This window comes from Ceratotherium simum, chromosome 9, assembly GCF_057802395.1.
Source record: "Ceratotherium simum simum isolate JZ-2026a chromosome 9, ASM5780239v1, whole genome shotgun sequence".
In the NCBI taxonomy this organism is placed as follows: domain Eukaryota; kingdom Metazoa; phylum Chordata; class Mammalia; order Perissodactyla; family Rhinocerotidae; genus Ceratotherium; species Ceratotherium simum.
The window spans coordinates 64,529,946-64,551,870 of record NC_141908.1 but is presented as its reverse complement, the minus strand read 5'-3'; the positions used below and the strand labels follow the sequence as shown (position 1 = coordinate 64,551,870).

Genomic DNA, 21,925 nt, shown 5'->3' with positions numbered 1-21,925 from the left:
CTCTCTAACCCACATTCTCTCATAAATAAAATAAGAGGATCTCTGAAGTTTCCTTCTGTCCTTAACCTCTAGGCCTCCCTGCTAAACAAAGAATTCTTATTCCCACCTCGCCTGGTGGCATCACGATGCCATCTCGTCCAATCCTTCCCCCGACTTGCACTGGGACAGGGCAGCAATCCGATCACAGAAAGCATCCCCTTATTGCGGACACCCCCACACTTCACCAGTGACCTTTTTGCCCCCCACTCAAGCTTCCGGGAGGAGTACCAGTAAAGTGCTTCCTTCATCACCACAGGAGGTGAAGTGAGGGGATAGCTCCCTTCCTAAACAAACCCTTCCCAGAAACAGCACTTCCCCTTCTTCCCAGTCGTCCTCTTACATTAAGGAGATGGGGGGGAGGGGTAAGGTTAGCACCAACTCTGCTGAAAGGGCAGGTCTTAGCAAACCTTTCAAAGAGATGGTTGGCCTGATAACTGAGGGTTCTCTGGACCTAAAACATCTGCTTTTGTTCTCGTCTATGAACTTGAGTCTTCATGTAAGTGAGCGCAAGCGAGGCCATCTTGTTACACTAAATGGCCCCAGCCCCTCCTCTGTATGACTACTCGCTGCTCTGCACGTACTCCAAAAAATTCACATTCTCTCCTGATTTATGGCCTCCACTTATGCAGGTACTCCCCAATAGCTTGATAAATTAAAACTTTGTTCTATGAGTTTCTCTCCAGGAACAGGCTGACAATAGGCGGGAAACACACCTACAAGGTATCCATCACAGCTGACAGAAGAATGGAACAATATGATGCCTGGAGCCCATCATGTCTGGAGACCAACATCCCTGGACCCCCTCCTTACTGCCCATTTTCCCTATATAACTGCCTCAAGATTCTGTAATCTCTGAAGATGAGTCTTTGAGACATTAGTCACCTCTCTTCCAATTTGCCAGCTAATCTAATTAAACTTCGTTTCTTGATCTCTAACTTGTGATTAATTGGCTCAGATCATGGCAAGCAGAGTGACCCCATTGCTTGGTATCATTCAGGATAACAGGAAAGCTCCCACTTCACATTTTGGTCCATTCTCTTACAAGTTTTAGAATACATTCAAAACATCAGTGAAGAGATCGAGAAAAAATAAAAGTTCTCTGGAAACAATTTTTTTCTGAAGGAAACTGTATAATTAAATACTTTGAAATCATATAACATACTTCAGATTAATAAAAACTTAGAAAAAAAATACTGGGCTGGGGGAATATTTAAAAATAACCTAGGTTCCTTTGATTCATGAATCACTGGATAACAGGCCCTCTTCTTCATGCCTCTTCAACAGTTGTTGCTAAATCATTCTAGAGAGCTGAGCAGTTATTGAGTTATATGAGACAATATGATGTATGGGAGGCAAATTATGCATGAGAGCAGCTAAGCAGTACTACTCCAATCCTGTTAAATCCCCTAAATAATTTCAGTGGTTCTCTTCTTTTCCCAATATCTAATTGTCCTGATGAAAAAGCACAACAATAGTGGCTGTAAAAAGGACTCTGACATCTGGAGGCTACACTTCGATAACTGACTATCAGTGATACTATAGGTGTTAGTTTGCAGTGATGATAATCAGCTCTTAATTGGAGATAATCCCATTGGTTAACGAGGTTGAATCACAAAAGTGACCCCTTGTAATTTAATTAAATTCATCAAAGGTACTGTCATAGAATAATAACTACTATTTGCCTAGCCTGTGCTTTTCCTCTGTACCACCTTAAGTCTTACATTAGCCATGTAAGGGAGGTATTACTATTATGAGCATTGTCAGACCCAAATAACAAGAGGAAACCAAAGTTTACCAGAAATGTGAAGTGCCATGACTTGAACCCAGACCTCCTGACTTTCGCTCCCCCGTTTGTCAAATATTTATTGAAAATCTATGTTGTGAAAACGCAATATAGAAAAAATTTTAGTAATGATGGAAGAAATTTACATAAAAATAATTTACCACTTATTTTTAAATAAGATTCTACCTACAAAAATTGAATTTACACCCAACTTGAGATGTAAAGTGAAAGTCATATTTACGAAATTTAAAAGGAGACACAGAAGTCACTCTTATTTTCTTTCAACTTACGTACATATCCGTTTATTTGTAAAACTCAATACTCTGAACTAGAATTGATATTTTACTTATATTTTTAAGCTATCACACAAATAATAATTTAATGACATCAGTGGAAATCTTTTCTCACCCTACAGACTCTTTCTGGGCCATCTCACCTTCACCTGTAGCTTCAAACCACCATCTGGAATTCCCCAAATCTCTAATGCCTGCGTCAGATTGAACATCTGATGGTAGCCTAATAGCTAACCCAAGATTGATTCAAAGATGTACAGGAACTCTCCTAGATGGCCCACTGATCCTTATAACTCAGAGCATCCAAAAGAAAATGACAGCTCTCCTCTCAAGCCTTCCCCCAGGCACCCAGTTAACCCAATAATCACTAATAAACATTAAATCAAAAAATTAATGAGAATTGTTAAAACACAAAATTCAACTGAGTAAATCTGAAGAGCTAATTGACTTTATTAAACAATGTATGAACTGGGCAGCATCCCTTCTAGCAAGTGAAAGGGAGCTCTGAGGAACTTTACAAGGCGGAAGGCTTTTATATGCAGCAATGGGGCAGGACAAAGAGGTTATTAGCAAAAGAAAAGGTTTGTTTCAGGCAAGGTCACTTTCCCTTAGGGGCCTTTAACAGCAGGGGTCTTACGAGGCAGATTACATTACTAGTGTTGATCAGGAAATTCCAGGCCGATTGGTTTAAAATTCCACTCCTGGGAGAGGCTGAAACCGCAATTAAGTCTTGGTTTGCTGTCCTGGAGACACTCGACTCCATTTTGGCCTGTTTCCGTTTTTATTTTTTAACAGAATATCTGCAAAAGTACTTGTTAATAATTAAACATTTCCATATTTAATGGACACAAATCTTTCAGAAGTTATCTAAATTAGAAATCATTTCAAAATAGAAGTACAGAATGCTAGATATGAGATAAATTTAAGCTGAATAAATTTACTTTTAAAAAATACTTTCTATGTAAAACAAAAATCTGTGTTTTCCAGATTGAAATATGGGAATATATTAAACAAAAATTATTTTGAGAAATCTCCTCCACATTGCTTAATAGCCACAATTATGCTGTTCAATATAGTATTTAGGAAAGGTTTTTAACTAAGCTGTCCAAGTATAATAAGTTCAGAGACTCCTGGGAATGTAATTATCTGGTTTGTTTTGAATCAGACTGTCTGCAGTTAGTCTGGCGTTTTAATAAGGTCTCCAGGGATTACAATCAGTCAACATACGAATTATGAAACTTCTAGTCAACCTAAAGAAGAAAAGAAAAAAAAGACCAAATCATGTGGGGAATTGGGGTATTCCTACAGGACTGTGGAATATTATTTACAAACACAGCAAATGCAGGTTTGAAAACCAGGAAACATAGGGTTCAACCAGGAAATGTTTAGTAACCAAAGAAAAAAAAAATACCATATACTTCTCACCATGTGAACTTTTCCAACAGAAAAAGGAGGATGTTCATCTGCTATAGCTACAAAGTGGAGGAAAGTGTTAAGGCAATGTTTTGACAAACATTACAGGTAATTTTTAAATGTGTTCTTTAAGCTTAGCTATTTTGGAAAGAAAACAGTTTTTTTTTTTTCCCTAAGAAATTTGCCATATATATTTAATGAAAATGTTTTTCCATCATTTGTAATTAACATTTTGGTATTTAATATTATAAATTGTGATTGATTTCTAGACAATTTTTCTCTAGTCAAACTGAAGATGTTTTCATAAAGAAAAAAAACAACAACCACTCAATGGACAGTAGTCCACAGTCCCAAAATAAACAGGCTCAAAACAAAGGGAAAAGAAAACAGGTCAAGGAAAGAGTAGTTATTTTGATGGAGTCAACAGATCTACATCTAAGACAACAGAGCAGATATCTCAAAAGAAATACCCCACAATTGATTTCGAGAGAGCTTACTGACGGAATTAAGCTGTCTCTTTCTACATCATGATAAAGAAATCTACCTATAAAAAAAAGGCCAAAAGGTGACTTTATGAAGTCTAGGTAAAGCAATACTGGGGTATAGTTTAACTGTTACTACACAAACAGCATGCGGTTCAAGGGAAGGGTCCCTGATTATCTGTCACGATTATCAAGTACAGATAGGTGAATCACTTTTAATGAATCACATTAAAATATTTAACTCCATCCAGTTACCTTTCCTATAGTTCTTACATGTCTCCCCTCATATTAATTTCCTTTCTGAGATGACACTGTGGTGGCGGCTTGTGAACGTCATGTTTGGCAGCTATGTTTCTGTTTTATGAAATCTGTTTTCCATTACCAGTTTCACATGAGTTTGCGTCCTAGGAGCTGCATCGTTTCTGTTAAGACTCCAGGCTCTTCTAGAGGGAGACCAGGCCCGAAACAAAGGCACCACAACCTGGCTTGCACTTGACGGGAATCCAAATGGAAGTGTCCATCTCAATGCCGGTGTTGGGGTCATAATCTCCACTATATTTGTGAGTGGATTCAGAACTCAATTCTCATTAGAACTGACCAAAAGTATTTCTAGTACCCTGTTCATTTACGTTATACAAAATGTCTAAAAACATGGCAGCCAGGATAATGATTCTAAAAGATAGTCTAAAGTCCAAAATACAAACTGCCTGAACTTAAGTATTGTTCAATTAACTGAGCAGAAGGGCTCTTGAAAGAGCTCTGACACTCTAAGTGTAAACAGCCCTTTAGCCTTGGTGTTATCATTTAGTGTTGGGTTTAAAAGCCAAAGAATATTTTTTAAGGGGTGAGGGGATATTCTATTTTGGGAATTGCAATTTATTTTACATTCTATCACATTATCTTAAGAAGTCTTCTCATTGAATGGAAAAGTAATTTGTCTATACTCAGCTTTAATAGTAAAAATGTGAACTTTGGAGAACATGAATTACAAAGAGAAATTAAGTTCATTACAAAAATAAAAGGTATTCAAATATACAATGTTTATTTTACTATAGAGAGTGTAATAAGGAAAAAAGTAATAATTGAATATTTATTAGATTAAATGACAATTTAGGGAGGAATGTTTCGTAGCTTACCCAAAATTAAACAACGCATCAAGTATATTTTTAGATTTATTTTATTAGCTTTAATGAACTGTTGAACATTTTACAAATCTTCAGATGGTTACAGTTTTCAGCAGTAAATATAGTAGTAATGGCAATAAATACACTGAAATGTGAGATTCCTCTGATGAAAGAATACAAATGATGAAACACTTGGAAACAAGAGGGCAAAATGTCAACTCTAGGTCTGAGATGGAAAATAACACCGTCCAATTCTTTACAATGCTAGTACATGGGGAAATGAGTAACTCGTTCCCTATAAATGAATATGGAACTTTGAGCTTCACCTTTCTGGGAAGTTTTGAGGGACATTATAACCCACAGATCCCTAAAACTAATATGTATTGATACCAGAGGATTCAAACACACAGAAGTGATCTGAAAATGATTGCCAAAGCAAAGAAGTGCTTTTATTCCTCAACATTTGTGACCTCCGTGGTATACTGTGTATTACAAAAGGGCGTAATCCCTATACAACTGCATAAATGTCATAAAAATGGATTTTATAAAGGCTCATCATAATATGTATTCAAAAATACATACAGCTGTGCTTTAGTAAATGAATCCATCAGTTAATTGAGGGATAATTTTGCTTTTAAGATATATCCAAAGTATATACAAAGGATCCACAAATGTTAACAATTGGTGACCAAAATTCTCTAGGTTCACATTTTCAAAAAACTGCGTTGGTTTTCAATTTAAAAATTTAAGAAAGTTGTGAATATTGTAGGTTTATTATCACTTGGGTTAAGAAAAAGTAGATGGCTTCAGCTTTTTAACAGGAAATTTGTGAACTACTCACAAATGAGAAGTTACACATTTTTGATCTTTAGAAAAAATAAATTGCCTATACTTCCCAACTGAGAACAGAATGTGCAGTGTATAAAAAATGTTTTCTTCTGAAACCAAAAACAGTGTTTCTAGAAAAGCCCTTGGGGATACATCTTCTCATTTCCTTTACACAAGAATGAGTAAGTGGTATACCTGAATGGTACATCCTTATACCAACATGTGTATTCCATTACCAAGCTGAGAGATGAAACATTTTTATCTAAAGGTGGGAAAAATATACACTTAAAATATCGAAGAAGTGCAACACTTTCCTATGTAGCTTCAAACTTCATTCCAACATGAACAATATATCAGTATAAGCCGGATTCAAAAAAGAATTAAACACACAAAAGAGATAAATGTTACTTGCATGCAAAATTCATTGTTCCAACGTGAAACACTAGGTCTATATTTTTTAATAAAAACCGCACATCTGTTTAATTTGGCTAACAGAAAGAAAATGCACATTTAAGAAAGATGTTATCATATCCTTCTAATAAAGCAAGTCTATTATCAAAGGCACTTCAGCAGAGCCCTAACTCCTTAACCTTTTCCAAGTCATTTTCATTTATGCCACTTCTAATGCATCTTTCTGTACAAGGCCAATAAAAATCCTCCTCTAATTTGGGCCTTATCGATACCCCTGCAAAAAAAAAGTAAACCTAGGTATTACCCAAAACATTGATCTCTTGCATGGATTGGGGTGAAATAGAGCAAACTTTTGCCTGGGTCTTTAAGTTCTTTGGGTTAATACAGAAAGGTAGGAATATTATCTGACAAGTTAGATGCTTCAGAAGGGGTTACAGGAAAAAATTGGCTAAAGTCTACTATCTTGGGAAAAAAACTTGTATTTCATTGTCTATCCATCTATAATTTGATTATAAAGTTAATGTGGCTAATTTTGGTTTTTTTAACTTTTTGTGTGCCTTGGGTCTCTATGTTGCTCCCATGTTCATTAGCAGGGATGAGAAATAAAGCAATTTAGTTTCATTTTTTTTCCCCCAAGGGAAAAGGGAAGCTGCTTCAGACATTTGCCTTCATGGAAATTTTAAGAAAAATAGGATGAGTTGATTTTAACTAACAAAGAGCTTTATTTTTAGGACATATGAATGATAATTCAGAGCTGAAGACATTTATAATTAAAAACAGTTGTTGAATGTATTCACACTGAATTCTTTGCTATGATAAAAAGAATATGGATATGTCACTGCCAAAACTGCAGAAAAAATGTTGCAAAAGCTCTAAGCGAAACTGTTACTTTTCCCATGAATTTGAAATTGTTTTTCTCAAACACCTTTTATGAATATCAACAACAACAAAAAATGTAGATATATACCTAGTATCCTGAAGGTATTTTTGCGTCTCAGGGAAGTGGCATTTCTTTTTCTGCTCATTGACATTTCAGAAAAAATTGGAAATGTTTATTTCCTTTAGTTCCACATATTTGGTTAATTTTTTGGTGTTCATAAGAAATTCAACTCATTGATTTTTTTAATCAAGTTTAACAGTGTTTAAGTGACTGAAGTTTTTTTTGGAATAGAAGAAATATCTTAAAACTGATTTTAGTCTACATGTATCAGTGAGTCTTAAACTAAAAATATGGGTTTTTTTCAGATTGGTAAAAAGTTTTTCTTGACAGCTAAGCTGACTACACTTTTTGGGGGGGGGGTGGAGAAATTTAAAACAAAAATTCAGTATCAGAGCATTTGTTCCTCAGATTTATAAATAACAAATTAACACCTTATCATTTATTCTGTGAAGTTATATCCAAAAACAATCAAAGAGCTGGTGTTTCCCTCTCTAACAACCAAGTAGCTTCTTGCCCATCTTAAACGAGTATGGGATTTACTTTTGATACAATACACATGCTGTTTATCGCAAAAAAGAAAATGTTGTCTGGCCTTTAAACTCTAGAATAATATCAATCCAGAACATTATCAAGTTATTTTCAAATATAGGCAACAGAGAACATAATAGGAACATTTCACAAGAAGATGATGCCTGAAGAATACAGTTTCATTTCTAAATGTTTCACAGGGGTAGTCATCAAAGCAGAGGCAACACTTTTGGAAGCAACTTCTAGGAGAACACGTTTCACTGTTATTCTCAAGAGAGTCAGGGCTAAATTGGCTGAGTGAGCAACATTTTCGGGTAACCGACATCTTGAAGCTATTTCACATTTTTAACTCTTGGACACTTCAAATTCATCACCCAAAAATAAATGAAAAGAATAGGCCAGAAAAGCATCCCTTGGTATCTTTCGCTCATTACTAACTTACCATTTTACTATTTACTCTGCTTGAGACATGTCCAGGGACCATGAGATTGCTCAGTCTCAACTTCTTAAGTTCATACCGCAATTTACAAGAAGAAGCAAGAATAAACAGCACGAGACAGCAGAGACACAACCACCCTTGGTGTTAATTTATGGGAATCAGTGGGCGTTCCTCTCGCTTCTTCCAGATATTAGTCTTGCTATCTCTTTTGGCTAGTGGTGGTCTGCCTCTTTTTTTAGTGGGGGATGTATTGGCTTCAAAATCTTCAACAGTGCTTTTTCTTCCTGGGGACTCTTCCCCAGGGTGCTCCAGGATAGCTCCGCTCCCTCCATCTAGGATGTGCCTTAAAGCTGGGTCCTCAGGGGAGCAGACAGTGGTTCCACTCTCACTACTGCTCAGGTCTAAATCTTCTAAGTAAAGGATCTTAGGCTGATGCATGCTTTTGATGAACGTTTTCTCCCTCTCGAGTTTTCTAGTTGACTGATGCTCATTCATGTCCACCCCAGAGTCCAGACTCGTGTCATTGCTCTGGGTTCTCTTGCCCTTTTTCAGGTCTATAAAGGAATGCCTCACTTGCGCGACTGGCTTTCCATCAAGAGACACAAACCAGGCTCTGGGATGGGGGGAGGGCTTTCCTTTGGACAGCTCTAGGAGAGTCTGTTCTGAAATTCCTTGAAGCTCTGATGAAAAAGGAGTCATCACAACAGCTTCATTTAGTGTTCCAGGAACAGAGACAGATTCTAGTAAGCTGTTCGAATACCGGCTCCAATCCGAAGTTTGGGATGGCAAGCTCTGTTGACCTTCGAGGGGAATATTCTCTTCCCTGGCATCTGGGGGCTGTGCGTGAGAATGCATTGGCATTTTGGGCAATGTCTGTGTAAAGTTCTCTCTATTTACTGGTTCCATCAATTGGCCATAGACTAACTGTCCCTTTCTTGGCAAAGTAGCTGACTTAGCAGTATGCAACTGCTCTGGGGTGGAGAAAAGGTCAGATGTTTGAAGGATAGCAATGGGCTGGCTGTAGATATGCATAAGCTGTTCAGGAATGTGGGAACGCCCATACACCTCTTCACTACCTGTGAGATACCTCTTTTCCTCTTGAGCATCACCTAGAGATGAAGATAGATTGTTGTTAATATGTTTAGGTTGTCTGGACCCTACATTGGGCTCCAAAGACTGTGCTGGGTTTCTTGAGTAATTATTTTGATTGACTGACAGAAATGAAACATCTTCATTGTAGATTTTAAAATTGTCCCGAGTTTTTACCATGGAAACTCTTTCTTCTGCTTCTGCCTTTGATGGTTCCTTTTTCTGAGGGCTGTATGAGGAGTTTTTGGCATTGAATAACTGTGACTTGTCTTCAGCTTTTAATGCAACTTTGACTGAACTAATGTGATTTATGTGTGTTGTTGAAGTTGTCTGGTCTCTCTTGAGGACCTCAAGTTTAGTGATATTTCTCTCTCTTTTCTGTGGAGTACCACATTTATCCCTAGAGTAGAAGAGAAGGCAAAAAATGTTTAAAACGTATGATCTAGAAGGTTCATTTTAAAAAATCATCCCATGATATGTACATAATATATGTAATGCTACTGTTAGACTATATCCATTTTTACTTTAATCTCCATGTTTTAAAGATCAAACAATTGATTTCTACAAATAAACTCTGTAATACACAGAACATACTGATGATACCATAATTTGAGTTTTCTGTGTTTATACACATTGATTAATATTGTTCTTACCTGCAATAACAAAGAAGTACAGCAAAAAATCCAATGACAATGACTACTGTTCCTCCTAATATGGCTGTAAGAAACACTGTGTGGTAGGCAGTTATGTCCTTTGAATCTCCATTTATACCCGAACCTAAATGGTTCGATATAAACAAAGAGAAAACATATTATTTTAGATCAAATTTTTAACTATGTCCTATCCTAGATGAGGCAGATTAAATATGCGTACACACTTCTGGTTGCTCCTCTCCCATGGAAGCCTTCCCTGTGGGTGGAATATACTTTCCCCACCCCTTGGGTTTAATCGACTGACTTGCTCTGCCCAATGAAATGTGAGCACCTTAAATGAGGTTGCATGCTACGGCCCACCCCTCTTGCTAAGGCCCTCTAATATGCGAATAGTATTTCCTAGAGAGTTGATATTCCTTCAGCCTAGGTTCCGGAATGACAAAAATGTTGAACTGAACCAAGCCAAGCCCAACAGTCATGAAATGTAAGCAACAAATAAACGTTTTCTATTGCTAGCCACTGAGAGAGCAGGTTTGTTTGTTACTGCAGCAACGGCTGTTACAGAAATTGGTACCTAGATGCTGAAATGCTGCTATAACAAAAAACTAAAATACATGACACTGGCTTCCAGGCCAGGCAGTGAGCAGTGAGGAAACTGATTCAGGAGGCAGTAAAATGGTGACCCTACTTAGTTGATAGAAAAATATTTGGTGGAATAAACTGGGAGAAAATATTTCTAATTAATTTGAGCTTTGTGCAAAAAGATTCTGAGATAGAATGATGGTAGTGAGTGTTGATTGTTATTAGCTGCATTTGATTTAAAAAGAAATTTTAAAGATAAATTCAAAAAAATAATTTGCCAAAGTAAGGAGGGATGAACACACTAGAGAGAATCCAACAATTCCAGTACTCAAAGGATTAAAAGTTGCAACTCTTTCACCCTGGGCTCCAGAATAAGAAGGCGCCAGGATCCCAGTAAGCTAAGCCCTGTAGAGGCACAGCTGACCCACTCTCCTCCTTTATGAGACCACATATATACAACGCTGTTGTAATCACCTTAACCACAGTAAAAGTGGACTAACACACTGGGATGATCAGTGTAAGCTATTAAGATTCTGTGTAAAAATAAATGCAACTAACCTAGAAGTAACCTATTTCAATATCACTAAGACTTCATTTTGTCCAAAAATGTATATAACAAGTCTACTGATCAGTATCAACTAGATTCTAATATGTACTCAGGGTGATAAGGCGATAAGAGTGGTGAGACAACTGGTTTTTTGGTCATCTCTACCAGGAGAGAATGTCCAGAATGAGGCGTTCAACCAAGGACACTGGAAAACACTGAGGCTCACGAGGCCTTTAGATCCTTTAACATCTGCATCCTCTGAATTGATAAAAGTAATAATAATAGTAATATCAAAGGATTTGGAGAAGCAGCATTGCGGTTATGCATACAGACTTCGGAGCCAGAAGGCCTGAACTAGAATCCTGGCCTCCCCATTTATTTCTATATGGTCTCGAGCAAGTTTCACTTCCTTGTGCCTCGGTTCATATCTGTCATGCCTCCCCCATGTGGGTTGTTATGAGGATTAAGTGAGTTAACACTTATAAAAACCCAGAACAGTGCTTATTAGCACATGACAAGCACTCAGTGAGTGTTAGCTATGCTACACTGTTATTGTTGTTAAAGCAAACTTCAAGGTTATATAAGAACAGGCAGTCCTTTAAAAAATGAATTTAAAAAAAAAAAGGAGGCGGAGTCAAGATGGCGGCGTAGGCAGACTCTGAACTCACCTCCTCCCGTGGACACAGCCAATTTACAACTACTCGTGGAAAAATTACCCCTGAGACAGAACTGAAAACTGGATAAGAGGAACTCCTGCAACAACGGACAATCCTAACTGGGGTAGAAGAGGCAGAGACCCCCTTCTGGAGAGGGAAAACGCCGCCTTCACAAGCCGCCAGCTTCACGGCCGCCGGGAGCAGCTCACAGGTACGCAGCCTCCCTGGAGACGCGGGACCCTGAGCCGGGGAGCGCCCCCGCTGTGGGCATTTTGTGGACCCAGCACAATCGACACCAGCGGCATAATATCTGACTGTGCCTGCTACTAAAGCATTGGGGAGCACCCCCAGAAAACCCGGTTCACAAAGAAACTAAAACTGGCTCTTAAAGGGCCCGCGCACAAACTCACCCGTTCCAGAAAGCATCCTAAAATCACCAGAAAGAAAGGTGCACACTGCTTTAGTGACAAGAGACTCACCTAATAGGCCCTGAGTGCATCTCGGTGAGGGGTGAGACCTCTCCAGGGACTGGGACATTGGCGGCGGCCATTGTTGTGGCCCGGTGTGAGCGTGCTGACACAGACGCCATTGGAGTTTTCCCTGAGACCTGCTAGCCCAGGGTCTGCTCCACCCGCTAGAGCACCGATTTAATCCAGCTCAGCCAGGGCAGGCAGCCCACCCTAGAGACTGGCCCCACCTAACAACAAGCCCTCAGGCAACGTGTGGGCCTGCATAGATTGGTGACTGGATTTTCTGCAGCCTGGCAACTGAGCTGACTTGAGCCGGGCAGGGTGTGCACAAGGAGCGGGTGGAGAGTGTGGGGTGGTGGCGGAGTGTGTGGGGTTCCTGCCGTGGAGAGACTGGGTCCGCTTGGGGAGGTCGGGGCGCTCACACGGGGCAGGACTGTGTTGACTGTGTGTGTGGACCTCTGGGCGGCAGGGCTTGTCAGCTGCAGAAGACTTGTGCTTCTCAAAGACCCACATAGGAGGTTTGCCCCACCTTCCAAAGCCTGAAACAATTGGGTGCTCCTGTGCCTGAGGCCAGCCCCACCCAGCTGCAATCCTCAGAGAGCTGACAAGAGACCTAATAGGCTAGAGGTTTACAGCAATTGTAAGGCCCTGAGCCTAACAACCTGCCACACTGGGGGCCTACTCACTTAAAAGAAATACTGCAACACAAATGTGGTATTAGAACTTACAGCCAACTGTGCTGGGGCTCCCCACACCTGATAAAGAGACTGAAGGGCCCACAACAACTACAAGCAGCTGAGCATTACAACAGCTGGCCAGGAGCATAACTCAGCCTCCTGGGCGCCTATAGGGAGAGCTAACAGGCCACAATAGAAGGACACACGTAGCCCACATAGGGGCCACCCTGGAACATTGAGAACTGAGGGAAGCACACTGGAAGCCTCCTAAGGCATCACTTACATAAGGTCACCTATCCAAGAGCAGGAGACGTAGCTGACCTACCTAATACGTGAGACACAAGCACAGGGAAAGAGGCAAAATGAGGAGGCAAAAGAATACATTCCAAGTAAGGGAACAGGACAAAACCCCAGAAAAGGAACTAAGTGAAACAGAAATGAGCAACCTACCTGACAGAGAGTTCAAACTAAGAGTGTTAAGGATGCTCACTGATCTGGGGAGAAGAATAGATGAACTCAGTGAGAATGTCAACAAAGAAATGGAAGATATAAAAAAGAACCAATCAGAAATGAAGAATACAATACTGGAAATGAAAAACTCATTAGAGGGACTCAAAAGCAGAGTAGAGGATACAGAAGAACGGATCAGTGAGCTGGAAGAAAGACTAGAAGAAATTACCCAAGGTGAACAGGTAAAAGAGAAAAGAATTAAAAAGAGTGAGGACAGTCTAAGGGACCTCTGGGAAAACATCAAGCGCACTAACATCCGTGTTATAGGTGTCCCGGAAGGAGAAGAGCGAGACAAGGGGGCAGAGAATCTATTTCAAGAAATAATAGATGAAAACTTCCCTCACCTAAGGAAGGAAACAGACATCCAGGTACAGGAGGCACAGAGAGCCCCAAACAAGATAAACCCAAAGAGGCCCACACCAAGACACATCATAATCAAAATGTCCAGAATTAAAGATAAAGAGAGAATCCTAAAAGCCGCAAGAGAATGTCAAGTTACATACAAAGGAAATCCCATAAGGCTATCAGCTGACTTCTCAGCAGAAACCTTACAGGCTAGAAGAGAATGGCACGATATATTTAAAGTGCTAAAAGGAAAAAACTTACAGCCAAGAATACTCTACCCAGCAAGGTTATCGGTCAAAATAGAAGGAGAGAGCAAAATTTTCCCAGATAAGCAAAAATTAAAGGAGTTTGTCACCAAGAAACCAGTGTTACAAGAAATGTTAAAGGGACTGATTTAAGGGGAAAAGAGAAGACCACAAATAGGAAAAAATATCTATTTCCACGATTAGAACGCAATGGGAAGAAATGCACAAAAAAGAGAGTAGATATGATATAAAAAACATAAAAGGAGGGAGGAGGGTAGTTAAAGAGTACAGCTTTCAGACAGAGGTCAAACTAAAGTGACCATCAATTCTGTATAGAAGAAGTAAGGAACAGAGAAGGACTACTTAAACACTGAGGAAAAAAAAAAAAAAAAGATAAAAATGGCAGTAAGTACATACTTATCAATAGCTACTTTAAACGTCAATGGACTAAATGCCCCAATTAAAAGGCATAGGGTGGCTGACTGGATAAAAACAAGACCCATATATATGCTGCATACAAGAGACACACTTCAGACATAAAGACACTCACAAACTGAAAGTGAAGGGATGGAAAAAGATACTCCACGCAAATGGCAATGAAAAGAAAGCTGGGGTACCAGTACTCATATCAGACAAAATAGACTTTAAAACAAAAACTGTAAAAAGAGACAAAGAAGGGCATTACATAATGATCAAGGGAACAATCCAACAAGAGGATATAACACTTGTAAATATCTACGCACCCAATGTAGGTGCACCTAAATATATAAAGCAATTATTAACAGACATAAAAACAGAAATATACAGTAACACAATAATAGTAGGGGACTTTAACACTCCACTTACACCAACAGATAGATCATCCAAACAGAAGATCAATAAGGAAACATTGGCCTTAAACGACACCTTAGAACAGATGGACCTAGTAGATATATACAGAGCATTCCATCCATAAACCGAAGAATACACGTTCTTTTCAAATGCACATGGAACATTCTCCAAGATTGATCACATATTAGGCCACAAAACAAGTCTCCATAAATTTAAGAAGATTGAAATAATACCAAGCATCTTTTCTGACCACAACGGTATGAAACTAGAAATCAACTATAGGAAGAAAATCAGAAAAGCCACAAATACATGGAGAGTAAACAAAATGCTACTGAACAACGACTGGGTTAACGAAGAAATCAAAGAAGAAATCAAAAAATACCTGGAGACAAATGAAAATGAAAATACGACATGCCAGAATTTATGGGATACAGCAAAAGCGGTTCTAAGAGGGAAGTTTATAGCGATACAGGCCTATCTCAACAAACAAGAAAAATCTCAAATAAACAATCTAAAAATGCACCTAAAGGAACTGGAAAAAGAAGAACAAACAAAGCCCAAAATCAGTAGAAGAAGGGAAATAATAAAAATCAGAGCAGAAATTAATGAAATAGAGACCAAAAACAATAGAAAAATTAATAAAACCAAGAGCTGGCTCTTTGAAAAGATCAACAAAATAGACAAACCTTTAGCTAGACTCACCAAGAAAAAAAGAGAAGGCACAAATAAGTAAAATCAGAAATGAAAGAGGAGAGGTTACAACAGACACCTCAGAAATACAAAAGATTATAAGAGAATACTATGAAAAACTATATGCCAACCAATTCGACAATCTGGAAGAAATGGATAAATTCTTAGAATCATACAACCTTCCAAAACTGGATCAAGAAGAAGTGGAGAATTTGAATAGACCAATCACCAGTAAGGAGATCGAAACAGTAATCAAAAACCTCCCCAAAAATAAAAGTCCAGGACCAGACGGCTTCCCTGGTGAATTCTACCAAACATTCAAAGAAGACTTAATACCTATCCTTCTCAAACTCTTCCAAAAAATTGAGGAGGGGGGGAAGCTCCCTAACTCATTCTACGAAGCTGACATTACCCTGATACCAAAACCAGACAAGGACAACACAAAAAAAGAAAATTACAGGCCAATATCACTGATGAACATCGATGCGAAAATCCTCAACAAAATACTAGCAAATCGCATACAACAATCCGTAAAAAGCTTATCCACCATGATCAAGTGGGATTTATTCCAGGGATGCAGGGATGGTTTAACATTCGCAAATCAATCAACGTAATACACCACATTAATAAAAAGAAGAACAAAAATCACATGATCATCTCAATAGATGCAGAGAAAGCATTTGACAAGATACAGCATCCATTTATGATAAAAACTCTGAATAAAATGGGTATAGAAGGAAAGTACCTCAACATAATAAAGACCATATATGAGAAACCCACAGCTAATATCATCCTCAATGGTGAAAAACTGAAAGCTATCCCTCTAAGAACAGGAACCAGACAAGGATGCCCACTGTCACCACTCCTATTTAACATAGTATTGGAAGTCCTAGCCAGAGCAGTCAGGCAAGAGAAAGAAATAAAAGGGATCCAAACTGGAAAGGAAGAAGTGAAACTGTCACTATTTGCAGATGACATGATTTTATATATAGAAAACCCTAAAGAATCCACCAGAAAACTTTTAGAAGTAATAAACGAATATGGTAAAGTTGCAGGATACAAAATCAACATACAAAAATCAGTTGCATTTCTGTACACTAACAACGAAGTAGCAGAAAGAGAAATTAAGAATACCATCCCATTTACAATTGCAACAAAAAGAATAAAATACCTAGGAATAAACTTAACCAAAGAGGTGAAAGATCTGTACACGAAAACTATAAAACATTTCTGAAAGAAATTGAAGAAGACACAAAGAAATGGAAAGATATTCCGTGCTCTTGGATTGGAAGAATTAACATAGTTAAGATGTCCATACTTCCTAAAGCCATCTATAGATTCAATGCAATCCCTATCAAAGTTCCAACAACATTTTTCACAGAAATAGAACAAAGAATCCTAAAATTCATATGGAACAACAAAAGACCCCGAATAGCTAAAGGAATCCTGAGAAAAAAAGAACAAAGCTGGAGGTATCACACTCCCTGATTTCAAAATATACTACAAAGCTATAGTAACCAAAACAGCATGGTACTGGCACAAAAACAGACACACAGATCAATGGAATAGAATCGAAAGCCCAGAAATAAACCCACACATCTATGGACAGCTAATCTTTGACAAAGGAGCCAAGAACATACAATGGGGAAAAGAAAGTCTCTTCAACAAATGGTGTTGGGAAAACTGGATAGTCATATGCAAAAATGAAAGTAGATCCTTACCTTACACCATACACAAAAATTAACTCCAAATGGATTAAAGACTTGAATGTAAGACCTGAAACTGTGAAAGTTCTAGAAGAAAACATAGGCAGTACGCTCTTCGACATCGGTCTTAGCAACATCTTTTCAAACACCACATCTGACCGGGCAAGAGAAACAATAGAAAAATAAACAAATGGGACTACATCAAACTAAAAAGCTTCTGCACAGCAAAGGAAACCATCAACAAAACGAAAAGACAACCTAACAATTGGGAGAAGATATTTGCAAACCATACATCTGATAAGGGCTTAATCTCCAAAATATATAAAGAACTCATGCATCTCAACAACAAAAACTACCAACCCAATTAAAAATGGGCAAAAGACCTGAACAGACATTTCTCCAAAGAAGATATACAGATGGCCAACAGACACATGAAAAGATGTTCAAAATCACTAACTATCAGGGAAATGCAAATCAAAACTACAATGAGATATCACCTCACGCCCGTCAGAATGGCTATAATTAACAAGACAGGAAACAACATGTGTTGGAGAGGATGTGGAGAGAAGGGAACTCTCATACACTGCTGGTGGGAGTGCAAACTGGTGCAGCCACTATGGAAAACAGTATGGAGATTCCTCAAAAAATCAACGATAGAACTACCATATGATCCAGCTATTCCACTGTTGGGTATTTATCCAAAGAACTTGAAAACACCAATTTGCAAAGGTACATGCACCCCTGTGTTCATTGCAGTCTTATTCACAATAGCCAAGACTTGGAAGCAACCTAAGTGCCCATCAAGGGACGAATGGATAAAGAAGCTGTGGTATATATACACAATGGAATACTACTCAGCCATAAGAAACGACGAAATCCAGCCATTTGTGACAACATGGATGGACATTGAGGGTATAATGCAAAGTGAAATAAGTCAGAGGGAGAAGGCCAAATACCGTATGATTTCCTTCATTAAGTAGTAGATAATAACAACAATAAACAAACACATAGGGACAGAGATTGGATTGGTGGTTACCAGAGGGGAAGGGGGGAGGGAGGAGGGTGAAAGGGGTAATTCGGTGCATGTGTGTGGTGATGGGTTGTAATTAGTATTTTGGTGGTGAACATGATGTAGTCCATGCAGAAATAGAAGTACAATGATGTATACCTGAAATTTTTGCAATGTTATAAACCAATGTTACTGCAATAAACAAATAAGCTAAAAAAATAAAAAAATAAAAATAAAAAAAAAAGAATAGGCACTCCAGTACTGGCCACACTTTCCTATACGGTAACAAATAATAAAGTGTTTATCATATCTAAACCAATTACAGCACTGCACGATAAGAAATTTCTTCAAACAAAAAAGAAATAAGAGTAACAATTCTATCTGCAGATTCTTATTCAGGATACAGACCTGCAACAGAGAAAAGTTTGATTATAACTGGGTGAAATTCAACTTCTGCTCCTGAGAGTATAAGAATACACGTGTCCACAATAGAGTAATGCGAACAATTTTCACTCCACAGGATTCCCACACAACTCACTTTTGGAAGTATGAGGCTGATACTGTTGGGTCTGTCCCAAATATTATATGTATGACAATAGCAAGCAAGTATGCATCTGCATGTGTGTTTGTGTGCGTGTGTTTGTGTACATGCCTAAAAGGGGTTAGAAAGGTAGAAATTACAATATATTTTAATTCAAATATATTTGAAAATGCATATTTAAAAATATATTAATAAGCATTTGTTTATTAAGCTCTACTCAGCTGCCACTTGCCTACAGCAATCTATGAAAAACTATTTGATTTTAATCTCTTGCACTTAATATTTTTTTCAAGCAATTTTAGAATTCTATTTAAGATTTATTTTAAAAAATAGCTTTAGGATATTATCAACCAAATTATAACTAAAGTAGCACCAGACACTAACTAGCTCATCACAGGACCAACTTTGATTTTACAGTAACACTCACATCCTAAAATGTTTAGGGACATTAGGGATCATCATATCCAACTCCCGCTATTTAGAAACAAGAAAACTAGTACTCAGATGGGTAAGTACCTATTTCAACCTCATCCAGTTAGTTATTGGCAAAGCCAGAGCTACAGTCAAGATACCCATATTTATAGTGCAGCGTTCCTTTGACTGTGATATGCTTGCAGAACAAATTTTTCAGAAGCATCACTAGAAGGTATCTAATTCAAACTAAATAAGGAATTCCACACTTCTATTTTAAGTTCTCTGATTCACACAGAATCTTTTCCAACATATAGGCTAAAACAAAACTTCCACCTATTTTAGAAAATTATATCAGTTTTCATAATTCATAGTCATCTTATGTAAACTGGTTGTTTCACATATAATTTTTGGTGGAAAGTACACTTCTCTCTAGAACTCAATTGCTCGTTAGGTTATTTTTATTAGAAATGAAATAACTTGGATTTAGTTGAGTTGAAGTATTAAGTTAAATATTACTTGTTCTTTTTTATCAATATTTCATTATAGTTGCAAACCTAGAATGGGAGAAGGTCAGACAGCTGGCAAGCCTGCATGATATTTTGAATCATGAAGAACAAAAGTAACCACCCTCTGGTTTCTGAATAAATAATCTCGTAAGCACTAAGTTCAAACAGAAACAGAGAGAACATCCCTCTTGATCATAATGGTTAATGGCTCATATTTCTTCTATTGGAATACTAAATTTTGGCTTCATTGGAAAAAAGTCTTGTTACCTTGCATGGTTTAAAATTCAAAAGTTGTCAACGTAAAATGAAAATATAAATCAAACTATTAAACAAAGAACTTTTTCAGAAACTCTGAGAACCTTCAAATTATTAATAGATCGCCATGATAGAATACTGTAGAAGAGAAAGAAATATGTAAAATGGCACCCACATCCTTGATCAGGGTGTGCACTGGGACTACTCCTGACCGGCATGAAATGGCCAGGTCACAGCTGTCTCTCAGCTGGGAGCCAAGACACCGGATCAACCAAAAGAATGATCTCCGACACATGATTAAAGATGAAGGAATGACCCATGCATTCAACTTTCACACTCTCTCAAAACTTCACTAAAATGATGCTCCAAGTTTAGCTTTGTTTTGTTTTTGTGAATGTACAAACCTAGGGATTAAAAGAGAATGAGATGAGAGAAAGAGCAACAACATGCTGAAGGCGGGAAAGCTGACTCAGCAAAGCTGGCAGCAGGAAAAGCCAAGAAGCAACTCAATCTACACCATCGGACACCGGAAAGCCCCAGAAAGTGGCAGCAGGCCCATGGTGCAACCAGTCTACACTACAGTAAGTTAGAAGATTTTCCTTTTTTTAAGAAGATTTAATGGATAAAAAATGCAATGTTTGAGAATTTTGAGAGATTTACACAATTCAAGATGAATGCAGGATTTCCTTAGGTACAAATTATATAGATAATTTGATACCATGTTAAATCAAGAAAAAGTGAAATACTCATTTTTCCCAGAATATGAATAGATCATTCTTGGTGGACAAATCTCGGTTTTTGTCCCCCTTCTGTTCATATGTCAGGCCAATCTTCATTTGGGGTATCCTTGTCTTATTTGGAAACAGTCTGGGGACACTATTATTCAATAGCCCTTCTTCATTCCCACCCCCACCCCCACCAACAAGTGTGCTCATGTCCAAAGTCTGGGCCAACCAGATTCTTCATCCCTAGAATGATCAGGACCAGTGTGAGGAAAAGACTGCAGAGGGTCGGAGTCAGCTACCACTTAGCAGCAATCTTGCACAGACAGTCAAGTAGGCCTACTAACTGGGCCCTCTGGTATTCCTGCCTTTTAGAATCTGGTTCTTCACTCTTCCCTGGGATCCTGCGAACTCCATATATCATAATACACTTTTTTGTGTGTGTGTGAGGAAGATCGGCCCTGAGCTAACATCTGCCAATCCTCCTCTTTTTTTGGCTGAGGAAGACTGGCCCTGGGCTAACGTTCATGCCCATCTTCCTCTACTTTATATGGGATGCCGCCACAGCATGGCTTGACAAGCAGTGCGTCGTGCGCGCCAGGGATCTGAACCAGCAAACCCCGGGCCGCTGCAGTGGAGCGCACGCACTTAACCGCTTGAGCCACTGGGCCGGCCCCCTAATACATTTTTTTTTAATTATCCAAAATCTGTTCCTGTTGTTTTCAACCAAAAGCTCTAACTGATTTGGGTAGAATTTATTCATGAAAAGTAAACAAAGAAAAGAAAATACTTGATTTGAACAAATTTCATACTTCACAGATTCATCAGACACTATAGCTATAAAAGACCTTAGAGTTCACGGCACTTTATTTTTTTCATATGTTTAAGAAAAGATTAAGCTGGGATCAAGAGACTAGAAGCTTTTTCCAGTGTCCTACAGTAGGTAATGGCAATGCTAAGAATAAAATCAAGATGTGCTGATATCAATTCCAGTATGACTATTTGGATTTTTTTTTAATTACTTTGTATCATTTTACAATACCTCTAGTTCCTGGAAGTGGAGCTGCTATCCAGTAGCCCAAATGCGGTGCGTCATATGTCCAAATTAAATGATTGTTATAATCCTTGACTATTCCCTGGCCATGATTTACCCAAGCACCTAAAAAGGAAGTCAAGTAAAAAATACCAATCAGTTAG

General features: G+C 38.3%; 1 protein-coding gene across 1 annotated transcript in view; it reads right to left on the bottom strand.

The window, feature by feature from the left end:
- Positions 1–5,171: 5,171 nt before the first annotated feature.
- Positions 5,172–21,925, bottom strand: part of FAM171B (family with sequence similarity 171 member B) — a 70,052-nt gene continuing 53,298 nt past the window's right edge. Inside the window, exons 6-8 of the mRNA XM_004426713.3 lie at positions 21,771–21,887; positions 10,023–10,146; positions 5,172–9,769 (exon numbers count right to left, since the gene is read on the bottom strand). Coding sequence (XP_004426770.2) covers positions 8,425–9,769; positions 10,023–10,146; positions 21,771–21,887 — 1,586 coding nt within the window. The 3' untranslated portion in view covers positions 5,172–8,424. The remainder of the gene's footprint in view (positions 9,770–10,022; positions 10,147–21,770; positions 21,888–21,925) is intronic.